This window comes from Cibotium barometz, chromosome 40 (assembly GCF_041138505.1).
Source record: "Cibotium barometz isolate CiBa-2024 chromosome 40, ASM4113850v1, whole genome shotgun sequence".
In the NCBI taxonomy this organism is placed as follows: Eukaryota; Viridiplantae; Streptophyta; class Polypodiopsida; order Cyatheales; family Cibotiaceae; genus Cibotium; species Cibotium barometz.
Window position 1 is genome coordinate 43076154 of NC_141085.1, and position 21819 is coordinate 43097972.

The window sequence follows — 21819 nt, forward strand, 5'->3', positions numbered from 1 at the left end:
CCACTTGCAACATTATATATGGACATAGTGATCACGAGCTAAGGTATGACATCAACATGACACTTTTCAATGCATGCAAGTGCAATTGGTAATAATATGAGGCAAACTTCCCTGCCAAGAAAGTTTTTGGGTAACTGCACTTGAAGAGGCACAATTATCATTAGCTCAGGTTATATTTTTCACTGGGTCATCAATGTCTATGGTTGATTGTGAGGATTGGAAACTTGCATGGAAAAAGAAAAGTAAGTATGGTGCTAGCTTCACTCCTTCATCATATCATCATATGAGAAACTCCTTGCTAGATAAATGTTTTGAAATTTTCAAATAGGGGGTTGAGAGATTGATTTTGAACTATTTGTCTTTGTCGGGATGCACGATTATCAGTGATGGATGGTCAGACGTGCAACAACGACCCCTCCTCAACATCATATTTGTGTCATGAGGAGAATGTTTCATAAAGGCAATTGATAGTTCAAGGCAAATAAACTCAAGTGCATACATAGTAGAGGTTATTGCATAAGTTATAGAAGATGTGAGTCCAACAAATGTTGTTCATGTTATGATGAACAATGCCAAAAATTATAGATCTTTTGGTACGTTATTGAAACTCACTATCCACACTTGTATGCATCTGGATGTAATACACAGTTTAAATCTTGTACTACATGAATGGTATAATATTCTAGATACAATTTGGTTTAAAAACATTATAGGTGATTGTTGCAAAGTTAGTAGATCTGTGCTAAAGCATCAAAGAGTCCTTGATTTCTTCAAGGTGTATAAGGTATGCATGCTAAAATTCCCTACTAAAACTAGATTTTGCACTCATTATTACACATTAGAATCACTCTTGCAAAATAGAGATGGAGTGCCAGAGACTTTTACATGCACTGCATTTCGCAAGTGGAAAGAAGTACAAACAACAAAGATTCATGCGCAAACGTAAAAGAACTTCATGTCATGCTTAAAAGAGTCACTTTTTGGCAGAGTGGAAGATGCATACCACGTTATGATGCCTATTATTTATACAATTCATGCTTTGGATTCTAGAGGACCTAATATGGAAGATGCATACCATGTTATGATTCATGTCATGTATGCAACTTCTGCTTTGGATTCTAGAGGACCTTATTTGGGAAAAGTGTGGATGACATGGTGGAGTGTCCAACAAAGCCTAGAGAAACTTGACGAGCTCAAGGACTTAGTTGTAAAAGGATGGCGACCACAATTTAACAATAAACAGTGATCCATCATGTTGAAGTATTTGCATGTGCAATGGGCCCCACAGTGCATAGTCCTCTGCATCGTGTGGCATATTTGTTAGACCCTAAGTTTTGGGCTATGGGCATTAACACTAATAAAGAGGTTTTATAGGATTTTTATGATGATGTTAACACTGGTCATGATATTGCTGCAAGTTGTGTCGTTGGATTTCTCAAGTTCAAGTTGAAGGAAGGCAAGTTCACCAATCCTTTTGTTCAAAATTTGCAAACAACCAACCAACTCAAGTTCAAGTGGTGGATGTTGCATGGAATATCGTGCGAGTATTTGAAAGTGCAACAAACTCTAGCTTTGAAAGAAAAAGGAGTTATAAGTATGTGCACAATACTGTTCGGAATCAACTTCTTGCAGACATTACCGAAAAGTTGGTGTACATGTATTACAATGATGGAACATTTGAAAGTGAAGACTATGATGGAACATTTCTAATTGCACTAGGGATAGGTTGTCGAGTTACTTCCATGAGACGCTTGTACTCAGCTTGCGTATCCAACATTGTATAAAAACCTTCAAGTAGGGATTACTGATACAATTTGTAGTGATTATCTAGTATCATAGATTGCACCAAGCAAGATAAATGATAGTAATGGCCACACGGCACATGCATCGCTTGATGTTGAATGGGAGTGGCCACACAGTGGCAACGTATAGTAGCCACTCCAATTATCAAATGACTTGGTGCATATTGGACAAAGATTATTTGCGTCATAGTTACATGGCTTGATATGTAACTATGTCCCCCCAATTGGCTTTAAAGCTTCTCACACATATTATCCAACTTTCCTTGTAGGGTACGCAGCTCTCTTCTCAGTGATGTCTCCTCTCGTGAAGCAGCAGGTGCGGTTGTGTGGCCAGATCTTGCCACCTTTTCAAATTGGTCGATTGGCTTCTTATTTGTGAACTTAGCTCTTCTTTTGTTTCATGCATCCCAAGCCTTGCTCCTTGCAATGCAAAATTGAGGTCCTCCCGAGTGAATGTGAGTTTCTTGTCGGATGTCTACCACTGTTTGTGTGGCTTCTTTAGAGCTAAAGTCCACAGCAGTACCTCTGACAAAATGCATATACAACTTTGCCAAAAGTAATGGACAATCTGCATGATGGAGAAAATAGCCATACACTTCTAGCATTTATCTACCTTTCATCTTCCTTTTTTCATATTCACATCTGTGATAGGGCCATATATCACCTACCATTTGAGTGGTGATCTGTATGTATGTTCATTTGCTTCCACTACATCCTTGTTGGATTTGCCCATTCTGAGTAGCGTGCAGCTGTTCTTGAGGCCCCCTTGTCCCCAGTCCTACTGCAAGAAAACACATACATTCGTATGCCTTTCAGACTCGTTCATTGTATTCGTTTTGTGCCACTTCGTCATCCTGATCTGTAGCTCTTCTTTCTCCTTGACCTTGTGAAGTTCTTAGGGGCATTTGTTGGGGTGCCTCAAAACCTTCCTGTTCAACCATTATCCTAACAGTTCAAATGAACAACAAATGAGACATGTGATCAATATAACTCACAACATTAGCATAGACAATCAAAAAGCATAAGCCACATCGTAAAACTTTATGGACAGAGACAACTAAAAGAATAAATCAATCAAAACATCATACAAAGTAATCGAAGCATCATAAATCAAAACATCATAAACCCATATCTATAAGACAAAAAACTTTGATGTTCACAATATTGAAACTGAATTGTAAAATACAAAAAAGCATCATATCGTCAATAGACAGCTAGCATCATTTCAACTAGAGGCTGCAAAACAACATGTGATCGAGAGTTTAATCTCATAAGGCGATCATTCATTAAGCAGTGATGATCCTAAGAACTTTGATCTTTAAAAGCATGTAGTGCTTTACATTAAATGCAATACGATCTAATTGCACCCAGCTTGGGTGCACTTTACAATCCTTGCTTGATCAAGGGCTTGGAGAATACTATCAGTTTAGCAGCCTTTTGTAGTCTGAGTGTACCCTTTTCTCTTTTCTTAGGATTGAAATATGGTTATATAGAATTCCTAGCATCCATATTCAACATACCAAGACAATTAGATGAGAAAAGTAATCACATAAGAACTTCCTTTTCTAACAAAAATCATAGTTACAGCTGAGCCTGATTTGTTGTCGTGTTCATATATATGTGTATACCTGTATGTATACATAGTCACACATATTGAACCCACACACATTGGTTCAAAAAATGGTACACATTTTAAACCCACATCCATCAGTTCAAGTATACATATAATTTGAACCCACACCCACTAGTTCTTCTCATCTGCCCCATGTCGAACCCTGCACTCACATCAGCCACTGGGAGACTACAAATACAGCTATGTGAAGCAAGGCGAGGAGACATGTCTCCACCATAAAGCCACATCATTATGTAGCATGCCTCTTTCAGGCAGGGAGACATGTCTCCATCATAGCCCACATCATTATGTGAACTCCATTTAAAAGCAGCTTTTACAAGACTTCAGGAGAAACTTTAGACTCCATTCACCATAGTCATGTTTTAGCATCCAAACAAGACTTATTTGACAGAGCACATACCTCGTGTTTCAACTAGCACAGATCACATGTTTCAACATATCAAACAAGTCAGAACCCTCCAATATTAACAAAAGCAACTACTCCAATAAATAATAATAAAGACTGTATAACTAGAGTTTAAAAAAAGTGTCGTTTTACAGTATGTGACAAAATCCACTTGGATGAAGTCAAGAAATAAATTCCAAGATCAAAAGCACCCATGAGCATCAGCATGGACATGGGGAATTAGATGCAAGTTAAACAATATGCGCTAAGGAAAAAAAAGAATATACATGGTGCATATCAACAATCCGCAGGCACTCCCATGTGATCCACAATTCAGACCTTGCCATGCTGCAGCAACTCTCTGATTTATTAGGCAGCATCCACCTTCACAGCCTTCTCCAGCTTCTCCACTGGAACAGTTGGAATATAGCTTGCAAGAGGTACCTGCTTCCCCTTCAAGCCCTCCACAACTTGATTGAACTTCTCAGCACACAAAAGTGTGGGTGGAGCCACAAAGTGCACAGCCTGAGGAGCATAGGGCAGTTTCAAAAACTGTTTCCAGGCAGCATAAGTCCACTCCTCTGCCACAGGCTCATAGGTTGCATAGTAGGACTTAGCTGTTCCTACTAAGCCATTAGTCTGCAAATCTGAAACAACAGACTTCACTGTTTCTGGGACTTGCCTGGCAACACCATATGCCTGAGATGACTTCTCTTTGATAGCTTGAGGAACAACACCTTCTATGGCCCCCACTGCATCATCAACCTGCAAGTTGCATGAAAATCTGCCTTGGGGACTTCATATGTATTCATTAAAAAATGAATAAAAATACAACTAAGAGACTTCCTATGCACTCACATAGAGCACATATACATAAACAAAGGCCATAACACGTGCCTCAAACAGTTCACCTAATGAACGGAACATGAAAAGCTTTTCCCAACCTAGAACCATAATTACATGGGTAAGGACTGAAATCGAATGGTTCACCTAATGCATGAGTGTTTAAAAAAAAACCAACACATAGATACATCAAAGTAAGAGAGAGATGCAAAGAACATGGAAGCATCGACACATAAGACTGATGGCAAACCAGTCGACCTAAAGTATCCATAAGCACAAATAACTAACACAGCAAGACAGACAATACTATAAACTAGGTCCTATGCTAAAGTATTTCCCACAAATGCTGACATGTACATCAAGCAATAAAATTGGACATGGAAATGGAAGGATAATGGAACACCTAAAAGGCATATGCATCCACACAAAAATGACTTACAAATGACACATTCAAATGACCCACTCAAGCAATGACACACACATGCAGGCATACATAAGACACCAGGGATCACACACAATTACCTTTCTGTCAACAAACAGCAATATCTCATATGGTTTACCCTCTATCTTCTGATAGACAGGCCCAACCACTGTCCTCACGGTGCTTTCAACACTGTCGACACCAGGCTTGAGTGGGCCTGAGCTGTCCTTGGCAAATTCATAGATGTTGGCCATGTACTTGGTAGCCTTATCAACAGCTACTTCCACGACACCAAGATACTTGAGACCTGACTGCTCTGTCTGCAAAGAGAGAGACAGATAGTCATACCCAGTAAGGACAATCTGATAGATTAAAATCAAACCAAAGTTTTGAACAATTCAAGCGAATATTAAAAAATTTGACTGCTTCTAAAAGCCCTCAGAAGCAACTGAAGATTATACCATGCCCACAGCCAGATGAACTGATAGTACATGACCTGGCCATAGGTTTCACAACTTTAACAGAACATTACTGTCTGTAAACGACAGCAAACTCCAATGTGATTCCCTAGCACATGGCAATGCCACCTATACGTGGACGGAATAGTACAAGCCCATGGATGCTAACACATTTGCCAAGGAGTCATATGGCGACGCCACCTAAAACCTGATGAAAGACATACGTATAATTTCATTTACCGGGGGATCACATGGCCGTGTCCTCTAAAAACTGATGGGTTAATACTACGCCTTACATGTACACACATGATGGAGCTTTTTACGAGGGGATCACATGCGCATGCAACCTATAAAACTAAGGCGTACATGTAATCCATTCATGAGGCCTGGGACAAATCTGATACATGGATCGGCATCCAGATAAACCGAGTGAGGAGTATCAAGATAGAATTCAGACAGTGTCACAATTCCTGCTGAATCAGACTCCTGCCTAACCAGATTGGCGCCTCCATGACTCAGCCACATCCGGATGAATAGAACAGTCGACGAGATCCAGAGAATTGCTAGGGCTATTGGGCCATGCAAGCAAGCGAAGACTTGGCACACACAAGAAAACATTATCGAAGAGAGAGATCGAAGCCACAGCGCATACCTGTTCAACGGGGGCGTCAGTCACGGAAGTGTCGGAGACGGCGGTTGCCATTGCAGGTAACCGAGATCAAGAACAGGTTGAAGGAGCAGCAGAACTTCGAGGGGATCAGCGATGCAGAAAGCCCTAAAACCTGCAGAGAAAACCCTAAATACGGCAGAGGAAACCCTAAAAAAACCTCACTGTATAGAAAAAGCCTAAACGGTTGCAGAATCGAAATGCAAAGCGACGCGACCAGGTAGAACAGAAAAGCGTTCGTTGTTTTGTACGACCCCAAACCTGCAAGCCACACCACCGTCAGCAGGGTCGGTGTCCAGCCTCGTCTCTAAATCACACGGTGCATTTAAGAGGGGGTTCAAGTGGGATCGACGGCTGAGGGGGCCCGATTTTGGGCGGGGCCGATCCGGGCCGTCGGATCCCCGAAAGTAAACTAGGGCCGAAAAAAACTCGGCCTGAGAAGTAAACTAGGGATCCTAGTTTACTTCGCAGGCCGAGTTTTTTTTTTGTAGGATCCCTAGTTTACTTCGCAGGCCGAGTTTTTTTTGTCGGGGGCTTGCCAAATTGCTTAGTTTACTCCAGTGTCCGAGTTTGGACTTATAATTTTTTTGCCTAAGTCTCAAATTGCAAAAGAATGATTTGAACCCACGACGTGCCGCTAGAGCGGCCATAGTCTTACCATTAGGCTATAATTTCTACTAGCTAGTGTGTTCGGCCTTTATTAATATATGTGCGCGGCAGCCCTAGTTTACTTTCGGACCCTGGTTTACTTTCGGGGACCCGACGGCTCAAATCACCCCCGCCCAAAATCGGCCCCTCTCACCCGTAGATCCCACTTGGGGAGCCTCTTTAAGGCACCGTGCCATATAGACCCGAGGGGTGTCCAGGCCACCGTCTTACCCCGGTCAACGTAATCAAGTGGGTGGGTGAAGGCAACAACCAATGATTTTCCTCTATTGATACCCACATGGACACGGAATGAGCTTTCTCTATTGATAGCTGTCTTGGAATTGGCATGACGGGTGGGCATACCCACAGGGACACGGAATGAGCGACGCCGGAGAGCCAGAAAATAGGTGGGCATAGCCACACCCACAAGGACACGGAATGAACGAGGCGGGGAAATTTAAATCAGTGCTGAAATTTGAAGCCTTCAGAGCCCTTCAAACCTTCTAGAGAAGACCTCTTAGAAAATAGGGTTGCAATTGAGAATGTTGTAGTACTAGAATGCTTGGCCAGTTATGCCTTGTGGACTAGAATTGAGAATGTTGTAGTACTAGAATGCTTGGCCAGTTATGCCTTGTGGACTCCTGTGTGTATATTTGGGGTAATAACCTCGTTTAGAATGTTCTATCTAAGTACCATTGTAGGTACCTACATAGTAGGTTCAAGGGTTCACCCTCTTTCTTTTTATTGGCCATGGTAGGTACGTACCTACCATGGTAGGTACGTACCTACATAGGTTCAAGGTTCTTTTTATTGGCCATGTTTGCAAGAAGGCTAACTAGAATACACAGGTAGCCACAATGTGTTTTCTCGATTTAGAAAAGATGACAGTGAGAGACAAGCAGAATTAAGAATGTTGTAGTACTAGAATGCTTGAGTAGCTATCCCTTGTGGACTCCTATGTGTATATTTAAAATGTAGACAAGTTGAATTAAGAATGTTGTAGTACTAGATTGCTTCGGCAGCTATGCTTGTGGACTCTTGTGTGTGTGTTTAAAATGTACACAGTACTAAGGAGATGCACATAAGGAGATGCACAGTACTGTGTGTTTAAAATGTACACAGTACTAAGGAGATGCACAAATTTGAAAGTACATTAATGTGCTTATTGAGCGATTACGTAGTCCATGAATTCACATGTATTATGTTTAAAAAATGAAAGTGTGTTAATGTGCTTATTGAGCAATTACGTAGCTATCCTAGTCCATGAAATCACATGTAGTATGTTTTTAAAATTGTTTTTTAAAATTGTTGTTAATCAATCCATATTCATAGGACACTACTAATAGGTTGATGATTCATTCTTAGTAATACTATGTAGAAACATAGATAACTTTATGGAACTACCTAAGACTAAAATAAAAAATAGTAATGCTATGTAGAAACATAGATAATTTTATGGAATTACCTAAGATAAATAAAAAATACTATTTTGAAAACAAGAATGCTCTTAGAAGTGCACCTATTTGAATTTTAACCTTAATCAAGAACAAGGCACTTTGATCGTTAATCCGCTCGTCGTCGAAGAAAGTTTTGTAAACATAGGGAAACATGCCCTTTCTCCGTTTAAAAAGTCACTTTCAGTGTTAAAAGTGTTGAGAATGGATTTCTTTTCATCAGAGTGCTACAAAATGTGTAAGCTCAAACTCTTTGTTTTCGATGCATTATACTCGCCACATAGTTCTTTTTTGCTATCTCAAATGCCTAAAGATGATGATATATAGAGAACTAAAAGAATTAGAAGAGAGAGAGAGAGAGAGAGAGAGAGAGAGAGAGAGAGAGAGACAAGAAAATAGTAAATAATTCAAAAAATACCAAATAATGGTTCTTAAGCAATTTGGTTAGGGAGATATTGTTAAGGGGAGCGATTGGATGCTATCATGGTAGGTGATGCTAAGCATGGTAATCTTTCTTTTGGTGTGGCCACAAAAAGCAAGAGTTCTCTACTACGCAAGGTCAGCTCCCAATTGGGGTTCTGAATTCTATAGGAGGCGATGTTATCTGCAAGCCTCATCACATTCACAAATGCCCACATCCACTTTCTGTGATCTAAAAATATGTTATCGTGTAGAAATATGTTATCCATAGGATAGCAAATAAGGCAGATGACATTGTTAAACAACTAGTAGTAATAAAAATAGATAATTCCCCAATTTTTTTTGCAAGAATTTTGGGCACTTGCAAATCAACATAGACAACAAAAGTTAATTCCTCGTGCCAAATATGAAAGACCTTAACTTAGAAAAATCTTCAAGATAATATACGCCCAAGGTAGTGTTGGAGATGCAATCTCACATGGGTAGTGGGGATTGCAAGATGGAAAAGGGATGCTAAGTGATCCCACATGCAAAGGTAGTATGGAAGATGAAAAGGTGTATATTGTTCATCAACATATCTTCAACTCCACCAAGTTTGTCTTTTGCGGAAGAATGGAGGGTTTGGTTAGGTAGAGCGGGGGCCTGCCTTAATGTGTGCCTCCACATGTGCTAGTAGCTCTAGAAAGCACATTGGGCGGGTGGGCACATATGTTGGCCAGTTGTCTATATCCTCCTTGGTGTGTGCACAATGATACATCCTGGATTGTGTGGAAACTCTTGGTTTCCAAGATGGGGTATCGGAGCCCCGATTCATGGTCCCAAGCCACTTCCCTCCGTGCTTGATTAGAGGGGGATATTAGAGGTGCAAATCTTGCATGGGTAGTGGGGATTGTAAGATGGAAAAAGAAAGGGATACCAAGGAATCCCACATGCAAAGGCAGTGTGGAAGATAAAAGGTTTTATTGATAGTCCAAAGGCACTCCTCCTATTTTCAACTCCCCCATCCTTGTCTTTTGTTGAAGAATGGAGGGCTCATTAGGCAAGTGGAGACCTACCTCCCATGCTTGCCTTTTTTAACGAATAATGGAGAGCTAGTTAAATAAAGTGGGGACCTACCTTCATGCTACAGCCTTGCAGGCCCATGCGGATATGTGTGCTCCAGGGTGTTGGCTCTAAAAAGCACGTTATGGGCACATATGTTGGCCAATAATTGTACCCGAACGTGGTGTAAGAACCATGCCACATCAAGGATGACGTGGTGGTTAGATATTCATGGTAATAGTGAGAGGCCATGTACTGATGCCATGGACACTTTTGTTCCACTGTGTTTTTCCCCATGGCCATCCAAGTGTGAACGGATACCTTAGGGTTAGCTAGTATATAAGCAACCTCATCCATTGGTTAGGGTTGCTGCTCATTTGTACTTTCTCCTTTGTACATGTAGAGAGCTTCATCTCTCTCCCCTTTTAGCTAGGCATTCTCTCTCCCACTCTACACCCTTATATTCTTGTCATAGAGAATTGTGTGTTATGAGTTCAGTTGCATTGTGAGCTGACAGTGGTATCAGAGTAGAGATTTAATTTTGGTGGTGCTTGCTTCTTACTGCTTAGGGCCTGTCTGTTTTTGTAGCTTCCATTTCAGATTCTCTATTAGAACCTTAGTGGTTTCTTCTTGGCTATGGTGGTTTTCTTCGTGTTAGAGACTTGGTGTTTAGATTCTTTATAAGCTTTGCAGCTCTCATGTTGCAATCCCAGCTCAAACGACTCATAGTGGACTGCAGTTTAGTCATCTCCAACGTCAATGACTTCGAGCTCTGGTTGGATTTTGTTGCAATCGTCCACCTGGCTACACAATGACTCATCTTCAACATCCTCTCAGCAGTTAGATTCTCACATCATGCAATCGGTGATGTCTCTAACAATCGGCTTGTTGTAACATCACATTTCATCAATGGCCCATCAAGATTACGTATGTAGCTCCATAAATCATGCATGCCACTGCTTCACCAGAATCTGACACTTGGTAGATAAGTTCTTTAATCACCTGATTTAACTTCTATAATCGCCAACCAATTCAGTCCAATCATGCAATTCAAATTTGTTGAGATATCGAGCTCAACTAGTGTGCGGACATTGATGACCCGCTTGGGTGATAGCTTTTGCACTTATGCCACTGGCATGGTTGGTGAGATTATGGTTGATATGCCGCCCAATGGATGATAGGCTGTGTGACAGCCACTTAAGAGAACTAGAGTTATGGCGTAGTTCTAGCGCCAGCTCATATAGCCAAGCTCACACTATGGACTAGAGTTATGGCGTAGTTCTAGCACCAGCTCATATAGTCAAGCTCACACTATGGACTAGAGTTATGGCGTAGTTCTAGCACCAGCTCATATAGTCAAGCTCACACTATGGACTGACCATTGTATGTTATTATAGGAGAGCCCTTTCCCTTATAGTATGTACTCTTATCTTTTTATTTATATGGTTGTAGAGAAGAGAAGAAGATAGAAGAAAATTCAGCCATCCATTTCTCTTGTGTGTCTTAGTCTCTCTTGTGTATGTGTATTTGCTTGCAACAAGGAACTCAAGCTCTCCCTCTCCCCCACATTCTCTTTATGGTATCAAAGCTCCAGTTTGTGTGAGAGCTAAGAAGGCAAGCAAGAGGCAAGAACAAAGAAATTGGTGAGATCAATCTGATCTATTGTAATACACATGACAATGTGGCAAGATCTTTTCCCTAAAGCCTTATAACGTCAAAAGTTTGAGGCCTTCCACAAAGCTTTGGGCCTCATCCCTTTCAGAGACTAATCTGTAATCTCTATAAACCTCATATTTGTACTATAGGGGAGTTTGTTAGATATTTATGGTAGTACTACAGTGAGGCCATGTACTGATGCAATGGGTACTTTTGTCTTTACCCACGGCCATCTAGGTGTGAACAGACACCTTAGGGTTAACTAGCATACAAGCAATCTAATCCATTGTTTAGAGTTGCTGCTCATTTGTACTTTCTCTTTTGTAGTATAGAAAGCTTCATCTCTCTCCTCTTTGAGCTAGCCATTGGCTCTCACACTCTACACCCCTGTTTAGAGTTGCTGCTCATTTGTACTTTCTCTTTTGTACTGTAGAAAGCTTCATCTCTCTCCTCTTTGAGCTAGCCATTATCTCTCACACTCTACACCCTTGTGTTCTTGTCATTGAGCATTGTGTGTGTGTGTGTGTGTGTGTGTGTGTGAGTTCAGCCCTGTTGTGAGCTAATAGTGGTAACTCTTGGTCTTCAACGTGGTACTAGAGCCCCAATTCATGGTCCCGATCCACTTCCTTCTATGCTTAATCAGAGGGGGGTGTTAGAGGTGAAAATCTCACATGGGTGGTGAAGATTACAAGATGGGAATAGGGATACTAAGTACTCCTACATGCAAAGAAATGTGGAAGAATGGAGGGCTAGTTAGGCAAAGTGGGGGCTTGTCTTAGCATACCATTTTCTATGTTACATGCCCATAAAAATGTGTCCCGAGGGATTCAGCAATATCTTAATGGTATCATGTGAGTGTAAGGGAGGGGGGTTTTTAGAAGGGGGACTTAAGCTTATAAGTTAGGGGGTGAGGGGGATTTATGGTGGCAGGGGGAGGGGGGACAAGGGAGCAGGGGAGAATGAAAGTAGGGGTTTCGTTTCTTGTAGTTTACAATATGTGATCTAGTGGTGTAGTTTAAAAAGTTGATTGGTTTACTACTCTTTTAAGCTAACCACACATGGAACAATTTTTGGAGAGTACATGTAGGCCTTTGTGCTTCTAGCACTTACATCCATGCTACTTACATGAGCTACAACTTGTCACATGTATAATATCAATATCTGCTACTTAACCTTAAATAGGGGTACTTAAATTTCATAATTGGGACTCATGCTTAGAAAGGAGTATAGTTTATTTTTTAGAGAAACTTAAATAGGGGGTTTTTATGAGTCTCATGCACGCAGGTAACGTCCCCTTTCTATAGAAAGTGAACTCCGCGAGAGATGTGGGTGCCTCCAAAGTTACTAGCAACTGTAGAAAGTACGTTATGCACATATATTGGGGCCAATCATGGCAACTCTTGGTTTCCAAGTGTTATGAGAATATATTTTTAATCCCTCTTAAAAATATTATTCCACCCACTTAAAGAATTTGGGAACGCGTGGATTGTTTTTGTGTTATGCCAAATTATGTTAATATCGTGGATGATGTCTAAACATATTAATATGTTTGTTGCACATTGACATATGCTTGGGTCTCCAAGGTTACTAGTAGTGACTATAGAAAGCACGCTAGGCACATATGTTGGCAAGCCATGGGTAACAACTTTTGGTTTCCTTCCAAGTGTTATGAGAATGTATTTTAATCCCTCTTAAAAATATTATTCCACCCACTTAACTAATTTGGGGACACCCCAATTGTTTTTACATCATGCAAATTATGATAATATCGTAGGTGATGTCATAAAAATATTAATACATTTGGTGGACATTAATGTATGCTTGGGGCCTTTAGTGTTTTGTTACAGTTAGTTTGTATGGTAGGGTGATTCCTAGAGGACTTATGTTTGATGAACATGTGTGTGGTAGTGGTTTGTTTGCCTATAGACTATGTTGAATTTACCAAATTTATTTGTTAGATCTTTTATAGGTAAGGAGGACAGATTGAGGCGGATGCACATGAAGAATTGTTTTGGAAGGCATTCACAATTTTGAGCAAGGCGAATGCACATAAAGAATTATTTTGGAAGACATTCACAATTTTTTACAAGCTTCTGCACATTATTTTATTTATTTTCATAAGCTTAGACTCGAAGCATAGACTTTGGTAATATTTACTTTTTAATATTTTGTAAAGCTTAAAATCATTCCCCTAGCCTCAAGTAATTTTCTCCCTTTACCCCTTTGGCAAAGGAGCATTCCGGTGTGGCCAACGGAGTGAGGACTCAATGGACGAGCTAGTGCACCCATATGGGGAAGTTGTAAATTGTGGCTCTATGGCAAGACCCAAGGACATATGCTTTGGCAAGGCTAAGGTAAGCACTTGACTTGAACATATTGGGCATTGTTGGGGAGTAGCCTAAGGTTTAGCTCCATTTTTAAATCTATTACGAGCTATTGGGATCACCCAATATTGCCCGAAGTTGATTCAGATGTCACACTCCAAAAAACATATAGTTTAGGAGCCATTAGATGTGTTTAGATGTGTGTTTAATTTTGATTTGAAGTTTGTCTACATTAGAGCATTCTATTTTCATCTATTGGTAAGGCAAAACCCTAGTTCCTTGGTGATTTATACAAAATTAGAGCCGAATAGCATTTAGAAAAGTGCCCTCACTTCTTCTTCAAGAGAATCAGCTTTATGAAAATTGAATATTTAGGACATCTCTAATTAATGGTATTCAAGAAAACCCTAAAAAGATCAAAAGCATTATTACTTATCCCGAATCGTGTGATATTCACAAACTATATTTTCTTAGCTTATACTATATTGCACTGACTGAATTTCTTTAAAAAATGAAACACTTGACTGGACTAAAAGACATGACCTTTCCTTTTCTAAACTCAAGAAATCTTTGACTCGTGCACCAGTCCTTAGACTACCTGATTTTTAGCACCCATTCTTTCTGGTGATTACACATATAAAACAAGTGGGCAAGGTTTTACTGATGTTCTCATGTAGAATTGTACCACTCCATAGGTTAACATGGTTTTCTTGCCCGACCTCTCCTAAAGCAATTTCTCATATTAGTCACTCAAAATGGGCACTTAACTTTTATAAGACGTCACTAGAACATATTAAGCAGCCTTATTCTACACTTAATGTTTAATAGGGAAAGTCTACAGACTTAGTGTAAATAGTTGCTTAAGACTAGTAATAAAGACTAGTAATCAATAGTTGCTTAAGACTAGTAATAAAGGTTGGACCATTTTTAAGTTTGGTTAGATTTGTCTATGTCATTTTTAAGTTTGGTTAGATTTGTCTATGTCATTTTTAACAATAAGCTTGGTCAGATTTGTCTATGTCATTTTTAAGTTTGGTCAGATTTGTCTATGTCATTTTTAACAATAAGCAAGACAACCATTCCCTTGTAATAGTTTCCTTTTGAGATCTCCTTTTCCCTCTTGTTGCTTAGTTGTATGCCATGAATCTTGCTTGCATTTTTAGGTTTGATTATAGGTTTACATCTTGTTGCTTAGTTGTATGCCATGAATCTTGCTTGCTTTTTAGGTTTGATTGTAGGTTTACATCTTGCATTAGCTTCTTCTTCTTCTTCCCCTGCCTTTTATGATGGATGCATGCTAAGATAGGTTTACATCTTGCATTAGCTTCTTCTTCTTCTTCCCCTGCCTTTTATGATGGATGCATGCTAAGATAGGTTTGATTCTAAGTTTGCATCTTGCATTAGCTTCTTCTTCTTCTTCCCCCATATTTTGTGAGAGAGAATCACCATGAAGATGGATCTCTTGTTGCCTCCATCAAGGCATAGAGACCTCTCCCTTCACCCTTTTAGCAAAGGAGCATTCCAATGTGACAACAAAGTGAGGACCCAATTGATGAGCCAGTGCACCCACATAGGGAAGTTATAGACTATGACTCTATGGCAAGACCCAACAACATATGCTTTGACAAGGCTAAGGTAAGCTCTTGACTTGAACATATTGGGCACTACAGGGGACTATCCTAGGACTTAGGTCCATTTTTTTAATCCATTCCAAACTATTGGGACAACCCACTATTGGGACAACCCACTATTGCATGAAATTGATTAAGATGTCACACTCTGAAAAACACACAGTTTTGGAGCCATAGTTTTGGAGCCATTAGATGTGTCTAGATGTGTGTTTGATTTTGATTTGAAGTTTTTCTATATTAGGGCATTCTATTTTCATATATTGGTAAGGTAAAATTCCGATTCTTTGGTTATTTGTATGAAATTAGAGCCTAAGGGGCTTAGATTTCATTGCTTTAAGCTAAGTATTGGCTTAGCAATTGTGATTAGGAGTGGACTCCAAAAGCATTGAGCTCCATTAGGTTAAATTAGAGTGGGATTGTTAATTTTTATTTATGTATTTCATAAATTTTCATGCATTGTTTGAATTGGTAGACTAGAAGCATGCTAAATCATCAAAAAACAAATCACAACCCTTAATTAGGATTAGGACTATTAATCACACCCTATGAAGTCTAGAAAATCTAAAAAACCTTAAAAAACTAGGCAAAACCAGCTCTCAAGTAGGGGACATGAGCCCACATTCCTCTACAAAAAGACATGAGCCTAGATATGTGAGCTTATAGATGTGAGCCTCGTCACGTGAGCCATGAGCCTAGAAATGATGTGAGTCTAGACATAGGTATACGTAACATAGTATGAACTACCATAAAGATGACGTGAGTTTAGACATAGGTATACATAATATAGTGCAAACTAATTATTACTACAATAAAGACTCGTACTATGGACACACCTACCCATGTCCTTAGAATATTTTCTTGTCATATAATCTATGCCGGCTATGGACACACCTACCCATGTCCTTAGAATATTTTCTTGTCATATAATCTATGCCGGCTACAAATTTCATGGAAAATTCTTGTCATCCACAAGTATTAGGAAATTAAAGTAAATGCATACCAACCTTATCATAGGCTCAGTTCCTACATTTTCATACCCCAGGGAGGCTTATTTTATATAAGGAAAGTACGTGAGCCTACACAGGTGAATCACTTGGACATGTGAACGGAGAGACACATGAATTTGCATACATGAGTCTAATGCAAACGTGGGAGCCTACACAGGTGAATCACTTGGACATGTGAACGGAGAGACACATGAATTTGCATACATGAGTCTAATGCAAACGTGGGAGCCTAGAGACAAGAGCCTAGAGGCGTAAACTTAGATACATGTACCTGTGTACATAAGCCTATATACGTGAACCTACATACATAAGCCTAGAGATAGGAACCTACACATATGATCCTAGAAGCAAGAATAAAAAACCACACATTTTTTTAATTTTTAAAAAATGTGTTCAAAAATTATTTCAGACCTACACCAGAGACACCAAGGACCTTTGATGAAAACCCAATCTAGACTAATTTGTTGGAAACAAGAATACAATCAACTATAGTGCATCAATCGACACTTCCTCAAATCCATGAAGTATTTGATCCCAGCAAATAACTAGCACTCAGCAAAGTGCTCCCTTGTTAAACTCCTTTAGATCCACCTCATGCGAGGATCTTTAGAAGAAAATGAGCCAATGCTGATAAAACACATGGCTCTAGGTGTTGGCGGATGGCCAACGTGTACCATTATTCATATTAATGCATTACAGACAAACAAGATAAATGGGTAACAGCTTATACATAAGTAAACAAAAGACAAGTAGTCGACAAACCATTTGTATCTCTGCATATATTGCTGCTTCTCTCTGAATACACATATGCTTCAAATAAGTGATTGTGCTTTGCGCCATAAGGTGTTTCCAATTAAGATACAAAGTGACACATACTTTCAGTATGCCGGTTGAATAATGAATAAATATAAAGGAAATAACTATTGGTGGAACTAAGGGTAAGGTTTAACACCTCACACACCTGGTGGTTGGCTAGTCTGCCCCATGAATGAAAGACGAACCCACTTGATGATGAGGATAAGTAATAACAAATTGGGGGAAAGCATTATACGAGAAAAACTATATGAGAAATACAAGCAGTGGGAAAAAAAGGGTCTCTCTCTTTATAAAAAAAGGGTCTCTCTCTTTATAAAATTAGTGAACTTTAATGATAAAATATGACATATTTCACAAGGAAACCATGGCATAAGACCATTGCTTTCTCCATCCTGCATCTCAATAAGATAGATCATTTGAAGTCCAAAAAAGATGTGAGAAGACATACTGTACCTACCACGGTTGTAAAAAGACATATACTTCATGACCAAAACAAGGTGTGTGTAGATACTATTTGGATAATACAACTATAAAAACATATGTGATATGTTCTCCATCACACATGGAATAAGACCATTGCTTTCTCCATCGTGCATCTTAATACACCAACCACAATGCTTGATGAAGCTCTCTCTTTGGAAATGTAGGTTGATGGACAAACTGCTGAGCTTCACCTATGATGGTTATGTGGCACATCACTATGCATACATGGCAAAAGTTGTACAAGTTGTAGAGCCCACATGCATCGATGAGGCTGTTGGAAATGTGTGTTGGGAGAAAGCTATGGATGAGGAGATGGATGCACTATATGGAAATGAGACTTGGGATTTAGTGCAATTGCTTGAAGGCAAGAAAGCCATTGGATGCAAGTGGGTGTACACAGTAAAACATAACAGTGATGGAAGCATAACAGGTACAAGGCTAGATTGGTAGCCAAAGGATATGCGCAGACATATGGCATTGATTATGAGGAAACTTTCAGCCTAGTTGCCAAGATGGCAACAGTAGTGGCTGCGTCAAGGCAATGGTCTTTACATCAAATGGATGTAAAGAATGCATTCTTGCATGGGGATTTGCAGGAAGAGGTGTATATGTTGCAGCCACCTGGTTATGAAGATGTGAGTCACCCCGAGCATATTTGCAGGTTGAAGAAAGCCTTGTATGGCTTAAAACAAGCACCAAGAGCATGGTCTAACAAGATTTCTGAATATCTTGTCACTATTGGCTTTCATGTAGCCAATGCAGATTTCTCGCTATCTGTGAGACACAGTGATAGAGGGGTTGTGCTTGTTGTCATCTATGTAGATGATCTGATCATTACGGGGGACCATGATGCAGAGATCTTTGATGTAAAGATCTTGCTTAGACAGAAGTTTGAGATGAAGGATCTGGGGGAGCTCAGATATTTCTTGGGCATTGAGGTGATTAGGTCACCACCACATGGTATTGTATTACTATAGAGACAGTATGGCTTGGACATGTTGTCCAAGTATGGTATGATAGGATGTAAGCCTATCTCAGTGCCATTGGATCAGAATGGCAAGTTGAGTGCAGATTTAGGAGAGATTTTGGAGGATCCTACTATGTATAGGTGCATAGTAGGAAGCTTGATCTACATGACGATCACCAGGCCAGATTTGAGCTATGCTATTGGGTTGGTGAGTCAGTTTATGCAGGTTCCTCGGAAGCCGCACTTGGATGCATTGAGACGCATACTGAGGTATGTGAGTTTTACTTTGCATTGTGGACTATTTTATGAAACTGGGACAGAGATATGTGTACATGGGTACACATATGCTGGGACAGAGATATGTGTACATGGGTACACATATGCTGATTGGGCTGGTAGTATCTTAGATAGAAGATCTACTAGTGGCTTCATGTTTTCTTTGGGGAGTGCTGCTGTGACTTGGAGCAGCAAGAAGCAGCCTACGGTTGCTCTATCCAGTACAGAGGCCGAGTACAGAGGTGCTGCTATGGCAACATGTGAGGTAGCTTGGTTGAGAAAGCTACTTTGCAGATTTGGGTCTATCAGTGGATAGACAAGTTGTCATTTTCTGTGACAACATTAACAGTATACAGTTGGCCAGGAACCCAGTTTTTCATACTCGCACAAAGCATATAGAGGTCCACTACCATTGTGTCAGAGAGAAGGTTTTGGTAGGAGACGTTGACCTTGTTTATGTCACACATAGGATCGGGTCGCTGACATCTTCACCAAAGCATTGGGTAGAGAGAAGCTCCGTAGATTCAGGGCTTCGCTTGGTGTACATGAGATGGTCGAGGGGGAGTGTTGAGATATCGAGCTCATCTAGTGAGGCGGTGGACACTGATGAGAGTGATGACCCACTCGGGGGATAGGCCCCACACTTACACCACTGGCAGCATGGTTTGTGAGATCATGGGTGATATGCAGCCAGTGGGATGACAGGCTGTGTGTGACGGCCATTCTAGAGACTGGCATAGTTATAGCGCCATCTCATTTAGTTGGGTTCACACTATAGAAAACCCTAGTTTGTATTTGGTTGAGTACCTTTCATATTGTGTGTACTCTTATCTTTTTATATGGTGTATCGTAATTTCAAGAATTTGTACACTTGTAGATTAAAAAATGTGGACTTGTTAAACTTTTTGATAAAGATATTGTGTGTGGTTCTCTTGTCAATAGATAATGGAGACCAATGAGAATTTTTTGGTGCCAAGAACAAACTTGGTAGAGTCTGTGCATGGTAGCTAGTTGGCATCAAATGATGGAGTAAACTATATCTCTTTGTATAATGCTTGTCAAGGTGATCTTATGACAACCCTTTTGCAACAATCCAAATATGACTCATTTCTCAAGGTGGGCACAAAGTGTGTGGGCCACATATACAGAAAATTTAAAAAAGAGGAGCCTCAATGTCTTCAATGCCACTTGGACCAAGCAACATCATAGAACTTAGGAGGCAATAGTAGAGTTGAATGTTGCAAAAAGAATATTTTCCATAGATGGTGATGCACGAAAGTGACTAGGAAGCATCCATACTCCCATCAAGGATGGAGACTCACATCATATAGAGTATGAGTATGTGACTCGAAGGCTAAGACAACCTAAGCCATCCCAAAGAGAGCAATAAAAGAGATCAAGGACTGAAATTGACATTTATGGGCTATTCAAAGGATCAATCTAGGAAGCGAGGTTAGATGTCAAGGATACTTGCGTAGAGTGCGAAATACAGTTTTATAAATATCAGTGGGGTCCATATGCACTTGATGATAACCTGATTTTAAATCTATCTTGTTAAAAACACATGGATCTTTCAATTTGTCAAGCAAATTGTCTACTCTAGGAATAGGATAACAAACGTTGAGTCACTTTATTTAATGCACGGTAATCGACACATGCGATAAGTCTTATTCTTTTTTTGAACTAACAAGATTGGTACTCCAAATGGTGAACTACTAGGTCCTATCAATCCTTTATCTAGAAATTCCTTAATTTAACGTTGAATTTCTTGTTGTTGGGTTTTGTTTATAAGGTGCACAATGTGGTGGTTGACTTCATTGTTTGGCAAGAGCTCTATTTCATGGTCCTCGGGGGCGAGAAGGAGGTAAGTGAGGGGAAGAGTTATTAACAAAACAATTATGAAAAGAATCAAGAAAGTGTTGTTGATGTGGTGTGAGTCTTTGATTTACTTTCTCTACCTCATTCACATAAATCATGTATGCTTTTTTCTCTTTTCTAAGTGCTCTTTTTTCTCTTTTCTAAGTGCTCTTTTTTCTTGTGTATGTGTAATCAATGGAAAAAAGTTCAAGTGAAGAGTCACTAGAAAGAGAAATCAATGTGCCATTATGTGTGATAGTATGAGTGTTGTAATCAATGTTAGGATTGTGTTAATGATGGAATGGCATTCCTAAAATGATGTCCGTGGAATGTAAAGGTGCAATCAAGAAATTACGATGCTCTTTATATGACCCAATTTGAATTTCAAGATTTTTAATTTCACAAGTGACATTGTTAATAACGAGTTCCTTGGAATGCAGATTTTACTTTATATGTAGAGGGAGATACGTGCAGTTGTAATTTTCTTATAAGATTTTTTGAAATAAAATCATGCGAACTCTCGTCATCATGCAAAACACAAACTTGATGACCATTGATAGAACCTTACAAGCATAATAATGAATGGATAGATTGAGGAATACCTAGAGGGTTGTTTGATTCTTGATTAATCTCATCTCATGAAGAGTTTCATCCGTCCATTCTAGAATGGTGGCATCTTTGACCTCATGAGCTTCTTCTTCAATGTAGTGGACTGAGATGGTTGGTTTCTTTGGAGGTGGTAACTTGGCGAAGCAATTTGCTGCAATATGGCACCTGTCTTTAGGCAACAATGACAAGTAGGAGTAGGCCTAGGTGCTTTTGATGAGACATTATGAGCACTATTGTGACTAGGCTTGGGATTTGAATTTATAAAATTTGGCTTTAAAGTTGCCCCACTAAATGGATGCACATGAGTGTTGAACATTGCTATTGCGATTTGAATTGAAAGAATTAGGTTGAAAAAATCGTCTAAATGAACGATTATTATCCACAAAATATGATTGCCAATTTGTTGAACTAGGCCCTTGCA

At 39.7% G+C, this 21819-nt stretch overlaps 1 protein-coding gene across 2 annotated transcripts; it reads right to left on the minus strand.

Annotated features, from left to right (window-relative positions):
- Window positions 1–3923: 3923 nt before the first annotated feature.
- On the minus strand, window positions 3924–6520 carry LOC147615528 (small rubber particle protein-like). 2 transcript variants are annotated; one of them, XM_086779629.1, is made up of 4 exons: window positions 6471–6520; window positions 6195–6324; window positions 5186–5404; window positions 3924–4585 (listed from the first exon to the last, which is right to left on the minus strand). In XM_086779629.1, exons 2-4 carry the CDS (start codon window positions 6243–6245, stop codon window positions 4190–4192), a joined length of 666 nt encoding a protein of 221 aa, XP_086635755.1. In that variant the 5' UTR covers window positions 6246–6324; window positions 6471–6520; the 3' UTR covers window positions 3924–4189. The 2 variants fall into 2 exon arrangements, with proteins under 2 accessions (XP_086635755.1, XP_086635754.1); XM_086779628.1 differs by having other exon boundaries at window positions 6487–6512.
- Between the last annotated feature and the right edge of the window lie 15299 nt (window positions 6521–21819).

Bases quoted from the DNA above. Each gene is read 5' to 3' on its own strand.
- LOC147615528 (XM_086779629.1), bottom strand. From the start codon at position 6,245: ATGGCAACCGCCGTCTCCGACACTTCCGTGACTGACGCCCCCGTTGAA. The intron at 5,405-6,194 runs GTATGCGCTGTG...CTCTCTTTGCAG, and splicing joins CTGACGCCCCCGTTGAACAG to ACAGAGCAGTCAGGTCTCAA. The intron at 4,586-5,185 runs GTAATTGTGTGT...TGCAACTTGCAG, and splicing joins TGCTGTTTGTTGACAGAAAG to GTTGATGATGCAGTGGGGGC.